This window comes from Hemiscyllium ocellatum, chromosome 7, assembly GCF_020745735.1.
Source record: "Hemiscyllium ocellatum isolate sHemOce1 chromosome 7, sHemOce1.pat.X.cur, whole genome shotgun sequence".
Taxonomy (NCBI): Eukaryota; Metazoa; Chordata; class Chondrichthyes; order Orectolobiformes; family Hemiscylliidae; genus Hemiscyllium; species Hemiscyllium ocellatum.
The window spans coordinates 27967834-27981357 of record NC_083407.1 but is presented as its reverse complement, the minus strand read 5'-3'; the positions used below and the strand labels follow the sequence as shown (position 1 = coordinate 27981357).

General features: G+C 39.2%; 2 protein-coding genes across 8 annotated transcripts in view; one reads left to right on the top strand and one right to left on the bottom strand.

The window, feature by feature from the left end:
- Window positions 1–8747, bottom strand: part of orc4 (origin recognition complex, subunit 4) — a 73324-nt gene extending 64577 nt beyond the window's left edge. Inside the window, exons 1-4 of one of the 2 annotated variants that reach the window (XM_060827827.1) lie at window positions 8671–8747; window positions 7840–7973; window positions 4485–4542; window positions 1656–1728 (exon numbers count right to left, since the gene is read on the bottom strand). In XM_060827827.1, the coding sequence (XP_060683810.1) occupies window positions 1656–1712 (57 nt within the window). In that variant the 5' untranslated portion in view covers window positions 1713–1728; window positions 4485–4542; window positions 7840–7973; window positions 8671–8747. The remainder of the gene's footprint in view (window positions 1–1655; window positions 1729–4484; window positions 4543–7839; window positions 7974–8670) is intronic. The other variant, XM_060827826.1, reaches the window with a different exon arrangement.
- A 119-nt stretch (window positions 8748–8866) lies between these two features.
- Window positions 8867–13524, top strand: part of mbd6 (methyl-CpG binding domain protein 6) — a 234425-nt gene continuing 229767 nt past the window's right edge. For all 6 annotated transcript variants that reach the window (XR_009644846.1, XM_060827102.1, XM_060827100.1 and 3 more), the window contains exon 1: window positions 8867–9209. The gene's annotated coding sequence lies outside the window, so the exon portion shown is untranslated. The remainder of the gene's footprint in view (window positions 9210–13524) is intronic.

Below are 13524 nucleotides of genomic sequence, written 5' to 3'. Positions count from 1 at the left end.
TGGATAGCAAGAAGCTCCCCCTACCCCAAGAGTGCAGAAAAAAATTAGTCGGGGTTACGAGTTCGAGTTCAAAGTGAGAGGGGAAAGGTTTAGAGGAGACATGCGTGGAAAGTTCTTTGTGCAGAGGGTGCACGTGTTGTCAGCAGGGGTGGTAACAATAACATCATTTACAATGTATCTAGACAGATACATAAATGGGCAGGGAGCAAAAATGATACAGGTCTTGAGAAATAGGCAGTAGGTTTAGGTAGAGGGTCTAGATCAGCACAGGTCTGGGAGGACTGAAGGGCCTGTTCCTGTGCTGTAAATTTTCTTTGTTCATTGTAACCATTTGCAAGCTTAAAAGTTCATGCATTGAACATATACGACTTGTCTATAATCACATTGCATTTATCATCTTTACATACAAACTTGAAGTCAGAAAAATCTTTCATATTCTTTTCAGAATGGAACTTCAAATCTGCTCTGTTATAATTGCAGTCAGTCAATGTTATTACAAACAAGTCAGATCACAGACTGAAATCTAGTTTGATAGGTCAAACTTTATTCTGTTTCTCACTGAAACAAGTATGCTGTGTTGCAGACTTGGTGTAAAAAAATTCTCTTGCTTAATAAACTTGAAGATAAAATAGAACAGACCAAACTATTTACACACAATACAAAAGTATTGAAATACATATTAGAAGTATAATCCCATTGATCTAAAACATTCCTTTACAGATTCCAAAAACAATAATCTGCTTTTGTTGGAGTACTTCCTCGAGCTTCCAAGTTCAAAATACTCTCTGTTTCAAGTAACTTCTTCAGCGTTTTATCCAAAATGCATTCTGCCTATTACATATACAACAACTATTCTCTACATTCACAGGAGAAAATTAACTTGCACACCCCTCTCTATAGCACCATCAACCCATGATGCCAAACCATACCAACACAAATGACACTCATTCTGATGAAAGGTTACTGCCCTTTATTATTGACTGGCTCTCTCCACAGATACGGTATGACCTGAATTTTTTGTTCTTACTTTCTCTCCTGGTGATTTTATCTTGCCATTTCCTGTTTAGCATCGGTTGTTGAAAGCTGTTTGGCTACAGGAACAAAGTGCCAACCATCCATTGCACAAAGATGAAGAAAATACATCCCACATAAACATTTTGGACTTCAAACTGGGAAACAACCATCGTTGGATTTTAACCTTTTTTCCTAGGCACTGCAGTATCAGGAAAGGATCACAACCCTAATGGAGGTGGTTACCTAGATTAGTTTCCTTCAAAACGATCAAAGAATACAGTGCAAAAAACAAATTCTGAAAGTGTTGCATAAATACTATCCATGTGACTAAAAGCCACATGACTCTCCAAGAGTCTTGGTCAACATTTATCCATCAACCAAAACAACCCATATTCTGAGAACTGGCTGTCACATTTGCCTAGAAACAATCACTACAAAGCACATGAAAGATGGAATCTAAATGAAAATTCTGTTTTCCAATGTTCTCTTGCATTGCAATTTATCATTACATCACATAGCAGGTTTTCAATGAACTTGTTACAGGATTTATGACTTAATAAAACAAGGGCACAAAAAACCCTGCAAATTTGAAGACAGACATAAATACAAAATTAGCAATCATTTAAAAAACAAATACAAACCTTGGCAATACATTCACCCAGAGAGAGGCTATTGCTTTTACATTTTCTTTTATTCATGTTGATTGTTCATAAACTGAAATGAAAAGAAAATAACTTAGAATATTAAGCATGTTCTTTTTTCAAATGTCACTACATAGCGAAGAAATTTTATCTGATTATAATTAATTTTTAATCAACAAGTTTACTTTATGAATTTTTGTTGACATTGGAGTTAAACACTTCAAACCAAAAAAATTAAAATTTACAGATATTTTCAAACCATTTTTATAACTGAAATGCATCTTTCTGGATGAAAGCTATAAAGATGTAGTAAGTGTTTGGTTAGTTAAGAAAGGTTGCTTCCTGACTTTTTTTAAAAAACATGGTGTGATATGGGAAACTTGTTGCGATGCTGCCTGAACTGCTGTGCTCTTCCAGCACCACTAATCCAGAATCTGGTTTCCAGCATCTGCAGTCATTGTCAAGACAATGAAACTCAATATTGCAGAAGATATGACATTCGATGTTCACCTGCTTTCACACTGCTCAGTCAACTTTTCAAAGGTATAAAATCATCCAGAGAGAAGGCGGATTGTTCTAATAATTCCCACAGAGACAGATACATTTTCAACAGAATTGAATTTCAAGTGACCAACTGCACCATATGATTTCATACCTTATGTAATGCCCTGTACAGAGATGAAGATATTACAAAATGGACAGAAGCTTTGAGAGACAGCGGGGAGCCTATCACGTGACTTGGTCAACATTAAGTTCACACAACCAAAAACCACAAGTCAATACCTAATTCAATACAGATGATCAAAATAGTGAAATTCACATATCCTTTTGTATAACCAAAACGCTAGTCTAGAACACTCCAGCAACTGGTCTGTTCAGCCATCAGCAGAGACATTCAAATTCTATGGATATTCAGACAATATGAAATGGATCTCAAAGACCTATCATTGGGGTCAGGAGTCAACATAATACAAACACCTTGATTTCATCAAACACTTAGTATGAGAAGCCATAATATAAAATGCATATTCGCCTAAAAAAAAAGACTTTGTTTGAAAACAACAATGGATTTACAACAAATCACATGGGTAAGGCAGCCATGTATGTTGCCAGTTTAAATAAAAACAGAAGAAGCTTTCCAGAGATTAAAAAAAAAAGATAACATCTGAAACATCATCTGAAAAGCTGCCCAATCAACCTCAAAACAACTATGTAGGCAAGATAAGATACAGCTATCCTTTAAAAGGTGAGGAACATTTTCCCTCTCCACTTGTTTCAACTGCAGGTTCACTGGAGAGCTGACCTCCTGGCAATTCAATTATATGAAACCTCAAAGATCACTGAAAATTCTCTGCTGTTTCAAGACCCTATTCAGCCCAGCAATTTCAAGTCTCAGACTGAAATAATGCCAGATTAGATAAAGATAATAAAAATGCTACAAATGTGTTTTGGTAAGAGATGTTGCACTTCAGACTTCTGAGGCAATTGGGGTCCCACCTGACCATGGAGACTAGATATCGTGGGTCGACCAGACTAAGAACAAGACCCTCTGGAGCACCTGAGGCTGCGACAAGTGTCCAGGACCCAACCATACACCAGTCTATCCAAACCAACTCCCAAGCCTGGCCATGAGCATCCTGGAAACATGGGAAACACGCTGGCCTATGTGTAAGACTAAAACAATGTACTTTCAAACTCCCCCATGTCTAACATACCCCTGGAAAATGTCCAAGCCATTGAAATTAAGCTTGATGAACTTAAAGCTAGACTTATATAACAAAGATAATTGAGAGATTCCTGGATGCTCTGTTTCACAGAGACATGGTTTACTCCTGCATCACATGACTGTGCCTTACAAACAGAGGGTTTCTGAATTTATCAGATGTACCATTCGATGTCCTTGGACAAGGCAAGGGGTGGAGAGACCAGATTGCTGATCAACGCCTGTGCTCCGGCATGATGGCCTTCGCGAGTTACTGCTCCCCAGACCTAGAACATCTAGCAGTAAAGGGCCATCCATCTTACCTGCATTCGAGTTCACTTTTGCATGGGGTGCAATGTAAACTGCTGTCAGGATAGCAGAAGTAATGAAATACACACCGTTACAAATAGCCTTGAGGCAGAATACTCACAGACCTTGTTCATCGCAACGTGACTTCTACCATGCCAACTTAAAAAGAGCATGCCACAACGATACCAACACGTCTCCTGTTCCAGTGGCCCAAATAATTTCGACCATTGCTACACAACCAAAGTTGCCTACAGCTCCATCCCATGCACACATTTTGGGAAATTAGAACAAAGGTCTCCTTCTCCCAGCTTAAAAGCAGAAACTGAAACAGGAAGAGCTAGTATAGAAAGTTGTACGTTGCTGGTCTTGTAAAGTTACAAGATTAAATGAGAATCTCTCTCTGGACATTAATGTAATACTGAAGGGTGAAACTGCACTAACTGAACATTGTGGAAATAGGTGGGGACAATATTCATGCAGGAATGCGGATGACACCCACTTCACACAGACAGGCATTTGTTACTGCTCCCCTACCATTATCAAATTAAACCATCATTCAGTCCCTACAGTTCAGAAATGCTTTCACAGCCATCCCCCAAAGCTAGGTATGTCACATCTGATTGTGTTAGGGACTCAGAGTCAGGAAATAGTCTGCATAATGATTCCCCAGGATTAGGCATTTATATTCCCTCTAGGGATGACTTCATACCATTGTATCTAGGGTAACATGCAACTGTGAAGGAGTGGTTGGGGATTGTCTTGAATGGCATGTGACTGTGAGGGAGTGGCAAGACTATCAGTGAGCATTACCAACTGACCTGGATAAAGAGGATGTGTTTCCTTTGTTCGGGTCTTCTTTGACTCTATTTCATACACCTGCAAAGAGGGTCAAAGGGGTCACCTAACTTGTACAAGCTTTAATAAACTTTAACTTTTGCAGAAATTAGTGTGTGCGAATTGCATCTCACACATAAAACCTTGGGAAAAGAGCCTAACAGTCTGAGGTAATGGACAAGCTTCTCTGAACTCTTGAAGTTGGTGAATTGGTCTGCATTCAAGAACTCAGCAGGAAACCTAAATGAGCATCCCATACTGTCACAGGCTTTAGCACATTTGAAGAGGACTCTGTGCCATTGAGGTGACCCTGACAGATACAGGAAATCTAGCTACAACCTTTGCAAAGGCTCCAAGAGAGACAACACCAGACTAACCACACGACACACATTGTTTGTGGCAAGGCTTACATGATATAAACGGGCTACAAAGTGAAGAAGAGTACAGTTGCTGATGACAATGCATCCTGCACTGTTGAATTTGATGCATTCTACTTTTGAACAGAGGGTTACCCACAGTCATTACTGTAGACAACAGTTCGGCCTTCTGACATGGATCCCACAGAAAGAGACTGGCCCAGATGAAATCCCCAGCCGTACACTCCGATCCCGTGCGGTCCAGCAGGTGGGAGTATTTACAGACATATTTAATCTCTCCTTCTTCTGACCAGAGGTTCCCATCTGCTTCATGAAGACCACACAATCATCCCACTGCCGAAAGAAAAAAAAATCAAGCAACATGCCTTCATAACTCCCACCCAGTGGGTCAGACATTTTTTGTGAAGCGCCTCAAGAGATTATCGATGGTGCATATCAACTCCAACCTCCCAAATTGCCCTGATCCACTACAATTCACCTAACGTTGCAACATCTCCTGGTCCTTACACTCATCCCTGGAACACCTGGGCAATAAAGGATACTTATACCAGACTCCTATTTGTTCATTTTAGCTCTACCTTCAACATAATTCCAGCCAAACACATCTCCATACACAGTGACCTAGAACTCTGCTTCCCATCTCTGCAACCGATTTCTCGACTGCCTGACCCACAGATTGCAAACTAAGGATAGATAACAACACTTGCTCCACAATAAACCACGACACCAGTGCCCTGTAAGGCTGTGCACCCAGCCCCTTACCGTACTCTTTGTACACTCATAACTGTGTGGCCAATTCAGCTCTAACTCCATTTGAAAGTTTTCTGATGATACGACTGTAGTGGGTGGAATTTCAAAACAATGGTGAGATAGAAGATCAGAAGATGATAGATAGCTCAGTATCATTGTGAAAAGACAACAATGCTGTCTTCAGTGTCAGCAAAATGAAGGAGCTAGTCACCAAATGTCAGGAAGTGGAATGGAAGAAACACCCGTGTCTGCATCAAATGGTGCGGAGATGGCGGACAGCTTCAAGTTCTCAAGAGTAAATATCACCAACAATCTATCCTGGCCCATCCATTATGATGCTCCAGTCAAGAAAGCACACCAACACTTCTACTTTCTCAAAAGGCGAAGGAAAATTCCACATGTCCACAAGGACTCTTACTGATTTTTTTTTAAATGGATGCACTATGGAAAGCCTCCTATCCAAATGCATTACAGCTTGGTATGGCAACTATACTACCCAAGACTGCAACAGACTACAGATGCATATATGTAACCCTTTCCATTACAAACCAGCTTTCCTTCCATTCCAAAGACCCTTTCCACCTGTTATACTCTCTCCCATTGAGCAGAAGATACAAATGTTTGAAAATACATACCAGATTCAAGAACAGCTTCCAAACTGCTGTTAGACTTTTGAATGGACCTCATTAAAAGTTATTCCTTCTTTGCAGCTATAACATTACGTTGTGCTATTACCCTGACGTACTTATGCTAAGTATGATTTGTCTGGATAGTACACAAAACAATACTTATCACTGTATCGCAGCACCTGACAAAATCAATTCTGCAATAATAAATAACTTAAGTTAAAAATTCACAAATATAGCTGAATATATTCAAATGAGAGAAAAATCACTTAAGGCACCAATTTAACACAAATACTGATCACAGACAACAATTAAATCAACTCTATGACAATAGTAATATAAAATAAAAGCAATTAAATAATAAACAACTAAGTCTAAACTGCAGGGAAAAAACCTAACATGACGAGGGTTGACATGATGGCTCAGTGGTTAGCATTGCTGCCTCACAGCACCAGGGACCTAGGTTCAATTCCCACCTCAGGCAACTGTCTGTGTGGTGTTTGCACATTCTCCCCATGTCTGCGTGGGTTTCCTCTGGGTGCTTCAGTTTCCTCCCACAGTCCAAAGATGTGCAGGTTAGGTGAATTGGCCATGCTAAATTGCCCATAGCGTTAGGTACATTAGTCAGGGGTGAATATAGGGGAATGGGTCTGGGTGGGTCGTTCTTCAGAGGGTTGGTGTGGACTTGCTGGGCCGAGGGCCTGTTTCCATACTGTAGGGAAGCTAATATAATCTAAAATGCCAAGCCATTGTTATATTTAATTACCTCCATTCTGCAGCTTTTACAGGAACCAGTTCAATGTAACATTTTCCATTTAGTCCACTTCTCTCCATTTCACCAATGTGTACGTGGAATAACCATCAGATGATGCTTCTCTCAGTTTCCAAAGAAATCCAGAACAGAAAACCAACAGCATGACTCAGGCCAGCAATTCTTTGTCTGTACCAGGATGCATCCTCTACATTCCATATATTGCTCCAGGATGTGCCTCATTGATCAGAGGCTACCTTCTGTCTGGTAGTCAATAGAAACACAGACTGCTCTCCTAACCGCACTGGCTGCAATCCTTCTCGCGTGCATGAAACCCTTCTATCTGAAATCTGACAGACAAAGTCTGCTCAGAATCAACCCCAGCCTATCTTGGGTTCAGGTATGGAAATTTTCTACCTAGTCTTAAATCTCGATTTGGGTGACTCCATATCTCATTGCTGATGAAGGGAGTACGCCCGACATTCGACTCTCCTGCTTCTCGGCTGCTGCCTGGCCTGCTGTACTTTTCCAGCACCACACTCTCGACTCCAATCTCTATGCGGCGCGTTACTGAACTGAACAGATTACAATACCTCCACGAATAGATTATGCCTCGAGACGATTTGGAAATTAAACCGTTTTATACCACATCATTCATCACGTAGTTTGCTTTACGTAAACTTCACTCGGGGGTCGGATTGGAACTCGACTACCGAATTATAAAAGAACACTTCAATTTTGTTGCACACTTCAAAACGACATTTCATTTAAAAATCGGGAAAATACTTCTATTTCTACAGAAAAAAAGGGCCTTATTTACAATGATGGATTTTACCTTCCAAATTCGGCAAGCAGAATCCTCCCTGTCACCGAGCTACCGTCAGTAATATCAGTCTTCGGAATTCGTCAAAAATTCGCCGAAAAGAGCCCAATGAGGCAAGCTCGCTGACGAAAATCCGCCCAGGAAACCTGCAACGTCGAGTAGAAGGCATTTGATCCACTGCCACAAAATCACGAGCCGACAGCAACAAACCGTGCGGTCAGAAAACCGAAACCTTAAAAAGCGCGAATACTTCGCATCAGACACGATCTCTACCTGGTGGAGCAAATGCAGCGTTAATTCTGACACATGCACGCCCACAACACAAAAACTGATGGAGTCATTCAGCCAGCCCCCGTTAAAGAAAAAGGGGCAGAATTATAATCGTCTAAGCTTCAAGGCCAGCTCCTTGATCAGCCTCTCCACCACCACCACCACCACCACCACCGCTTCTTCCCAGCCCCTCCACCATCACCCCCGACTAAAATAAAACCAAACCCAGACCCGAACCCGGAACGTGAACAGAAAACTGAAGATATCTCGGTCGGGGGAGGAGGGGATGTTGTAATAATTGTAGAAAGCCTTGCGATGGAACAAACTGCTATCTCCCAGCTTCTAAAAAAAATACCTGAATAGGATCACAGAGGGAAAAATGTATTTCTTTTTCGAATAAAAACGTTAAGAACACACAGCAGGCGACTGGTGATGGAGGCGAGAAAACAGCAGGTGACTCAAAGATATGGACTAAGAGCTCTGAACTGAGCGGGACAGATAAAATATGAATAACTTTGCAGATGAAAGAGTAAACGCTCCAGGTTTAAAGGCCAGCACGGTGACAACACTTACCTGAGCAGGTCCCACTCGCTCCAACAATTACTCAGGTAACCGCGACGCGCCTTTTATATAGTCCCACCCACCACCCTCTGCTCTCTGACCTTTCATGACCTCCCACCTCTCACGTCACTCGACCGGCTCCGCCCCATTCCCCCACGGGAAGCATTCTGGGTAATCTCAGTCTTGGGACATGCGCAGTGTGCCGGGTATTTTCAGCTGCAGGTTTTTTTTTCCTCTCGTTCTCTCTTGCCCCTCTCCCTCTCTGTCTCTCTCTCCGTGGCTTTCTCTCTCTCCTACCTTCTGTGTTTCCGAGTAAAGCCTCCGCAAAGTCTCCAGAAATAAACCGGCCGTTTCTCTTTTTTGTTATTATGAGTCTACATTCCCAACCGGATACATCCCGAGCGTCTGAAAAACTTCCTGGATACCTCCCTTAACAACCAGCCGACCTCCCGGGCCTGGCCAGCAGCCTTTTAAGTGCCATTTCAGCCCTTTATTACCCTTTGTTTTTGAGTTTTTCTGAAGCGAAAGCTTTGGAGAGGAGAGTGTTGAAGGTAAGTGATTGCAAAGCAATTGTGGCCTCCTTTTTTATTTTAAAAATCTTATTTTATTAAAATGAAGTGCAAATTTTGGACTATTATATAAATATGTCGCTGTGTTGATAATGAAATCTTATTGAAGTTGGGAGTTTAGCATGTAATTTTTTGGTATGCATATTGCAGAAGAGGGACGTTGCTGGCTCTTGAAAATGGGGTTTAATCTGGTTTAAAGGCTTCTATTTATCCGCCCCCTCTTTGCTGCTGCTGCTGATGATGATGCTACGTTGCAGGCCACGGCCATGCGTGACTGCTGTTTACAACAGTCCAACTTCAGCTCTTGTGGGTATCAACCCCGCAGTCATAAGAAAGGTTGTTCCATCTTGTTGCAATAATGTGTTCGTATTTGGAATCTCTGGAAAGTGTTTGAAGTAGCGTCTTCAATATGGTACACAATTTTCCTCACTATTGAAAATGAAAATCGCCTGTTAGTTAAGATACCGTCATGTTTGTGATATTTCATATTTTGAATATTTATAGGCCCAGTAGGATGTGCATTACAATACGTAGCGTTTTAGCACTGAAGACACGTTTGGAGTTGAAGGATTGCAGTAGTTTAGTCATCTTGCACTCCACTATTACATTTTTATAACATAATTGTGTTTAATTAATGTTTTAACAATGCACTGATGGCTAAAGCTAAAGGGCACAGTAACTCAATGTGTGGATAAGTATTTTATTTTTTTAATGTAATTGTTCAAATGATGCCTTAATGTGGATATGCTCTCCCTTAAAAAGTGATGTTGTATTTTTTAAACAAATACACTTTTAAAGCATTTTTAGATGCATGTGAGGAGAGATATTTGTTGAATTTATATGTTAAGTATATAGCATCAAATAATTTAGCAGTTTAAAGTTTCATGTGTTGTTTGCTTTGAAATAAGAACTTCACAATACATTTTTTGCAAGTTGCTAAAATGTTATTTTTAGTGTTTTGTAAGTTCTATTAATACAAAGTTCTCAGATTCCTTTGTACATCTAAATTAAATTATAATATTATTAAACCTTTATATATTTAATTTTTACATTTCTTATTCTCCTGGAGTTTGCTTTACGTGACACCAGTAGATTTGATTTCCTCTTCTTGAAGAACATAATGGATGTAATGGATGTATTTGACAGGTATGATCTCTCTGGTGTTTAGGTGGCTTCAACATGGTATAGTAAGGGAAATTTGAAATCAAATGGACCTTGTGTTTTAAGTTTGATCTGTTACTTGAATCAGTTGGATACGCATTACCCCAGGATGCTGTTAATTTGACCAGCCGACATAGTTTAATTATGGCTTCCAAAAGATTGAACTTGTTATTGGCTCCTGTGTTTCTTGCTGTTTGGCTGCAAATAACTGTGTCGTTAGCTCAAGAAGTTGGTCCTTGTTCAATGAGCATTTGTCATGAGTTGAAACCTTTTAGCCTTTGCGTGTACTTTGGAGTCCCTCAGCCTTAGTTTTGTCCATGTGGACTGAACCTCATTGGTGTTGAGTAAATGGGATGTGCATCTGAAGTGACCACTGGTAACCTAGAAGCCTTGCAGGTTTGTCATATTTCTCAACAGCTTGATTTGAAGACTGTTCTAATTGCTGCTTAATGTTAGGAGTATTGATTGAAAAATTGATAATTTTATTGTTTGTTAAAATTGCCAACTCTACAGGTCTGGAAAATAGGCTTACCTGGTTTTAATTGAGAATACTTCCAAGTACTTTAATTTGGTTTCTTATTTGCTTTTGGTTGTACTTTAGCTCAAACTTTTACATCATTTCTACGTATTTTAAATGGCTGTTATTTTTAATCCATGCTAGTCATGGTAAATAAATTAAACAATTATTGATACATCTTGTAAAACTGTTTTGTTACTTTTTCCAAGTTTCTTAAGCATATATTATGTTTTCATTTTTCAGAATTAGGAAATATTTAAGTAGAAGTTTGAAAATTTGTGAAGCTTTTAAAACTGTTTTGAAATTAAATAACTTGCCTTGGAAGAATAGATACATTCTTCAAAGTATGTTATTCCCGTTTTCATTCTTCTGAATGCCCTGATCATCTCTTAACACACATTCTCCTGTATGTGTTATGATTAATATATGCTATCTTTTGTTAAAATGAGTATACTTGATAAGTGATGCTACAATCCTTAATGGAGTACATGCTAAGAAATGATTCCCTTAACTGGGAAATTTAATAAATGGGATCATAGCTGTAGAATAAGGGGTTGGTCACATTGGACTAAGGTGAGCAGCAGTTTCTTAAGACATTCAGCCTTTAGAAATCTCCTACTCGAGAGCTGCAGATCCTGTCATTAGGTATATTGTCAAAGGTCAATTAATTCTTGAGGTACTAAGGAAATTCAAGAATGAGTGAATAGTGTGGGATGACCGTGTTAAAGTAGATCTTGATGAACAACAGGTCCAGTTTGAAGAGCTGCATTACCTTTTCGTATTTTCATACATTCTTACGCAGATATCAACCTAACTTGGATTACGTTGTATACTTGCTAATGTAACATTAGCTCACTTGAGTAAGACAGTGTTAATTGCACAATTTGGTTTTGTTGTTGTTACATTGCCACAGCAATATCGTATCTAGAGAATTTCATAAACTCTCCCCAACACTTTATGCTCGGCAATTTTTTTTAGTTAAAGACAGAAAGCATCTTAAGAGAAGTAGTTAAGGTTTCAGATTGACCCTTTTGTCAAAACTGAAAAAGTTAAATGCATAAAAACTTAAGGAAACTCAGTGACAGAGAAAATGGGAAATGATAACAAAAGGGGTGATGGTGCAAGGGTAAGGATAAAACATTAAAATGTAGTCTAGAGGTGGTGAAAATGGGAGTAGCAGAGTCATCAATTGTTTTTGTCCTAAAGAGTGGAACCAAAAATTATGATTTGACATTGTTGAATGTTTGTTTGAGTCTGGTTGGCTATGAACTAATTAATCAGGAGGTAAGGGATTGTACATTGAGCATGGGGATCAAGTGGATAAATAAAGTGAAGAGAGCCACAAACGTTGGCTCATTCATATGGTAGAACTGTGGGGTTCAACAAGGGAGTCACCCAGTCTGAAATTAGTCTCTCCAACATAGAAGGGACCACATCATTACCAGCAGATACAGTGTAGTGAATTGAAAAGTTTTGGAAGAAATTGTGTTTGGACGAAGCATTTTGGCCCCTGGAAGGTGGCAATGGTAGAGATAAAACAGCATAATTTACATTTTGTGTTTGTTTGATGGAAAGGTTTGGTAATGAAAAAAAAAGTTGCTCCATCTCTGTTTCACCCCTTTTGGTTTTCATGCTAGAACTGAGGTGCTTACCACATATTCAATGGGCTTTCATATCTTGCAGTGTTACTGCTAACTCTTCCATAATGTCACTTCCAAACATATCTTTCCCATCTCTTTCAGCATTTCAAAGAGACAGTTCTACCTGGGTCCATTGTTCATTTGTATCTGACTTCCCTTCCCCTCACATGAAAAATCTGTTTCTGGTTTACATAGGTACAAATCCCACTAAGCAACTCACTCAACCAGAGAGATGTTTTCTACAGTCACATTGAGAGATTCAAAATGTTCATAAAACCTTTGCTGGCCATCATATTTTGGTGATGACACTCAACCAACTGAAAATTAATTCTAATAAATCAAAATTCTTTCCACTTGTGGAAGCACAGAATGTTGGTAATCTTTTACATGAAGAAAATTATTAAACTGTAAAGTACTAAAACTGGTGCCTTGAATTTGTGAACCATTTTGAATTACATGCTTCTGTAGTGGATATGAAGCATACCAGTTTCTGTGCAACATATCGATTTGTCAAGGAACTGAAGGAATTTTTTAAAATAGAAGCTTTGTATTTGAAGTAAGAATATTTTCATTTAATAAGTGACACTACGTAAATGATTAATAGTTTTTTTTTAGCTATGTTCAATTAAAGGTGGAAATGAAGTTACTTTTTATACTTAATGGTCTAGAATTAATTTAAATCGATTCCTATTTTGTATGCAGTGAAATACTACAGTACCCTGAAACGTACTGTTAACCACTGGATAAAATCTTGGGTGTTTAACAATATTTCAGTTTATCGATATGGAGTAGGCTGCAATTTTAAATTTATTTTTGTTTATTCTTGGAATATTCTGAGAAGCTAATCATAGATTGGAAAGTGTGTGTGTATATTAACCTTTGAAAGGGACTAATAAGGAAGTTAATTTTCGACCCTTGCCTCACTGTGTTTAGACGTCAATGTGATAGAAAGGTAAGAAATCTGAAGCAACATTTCACT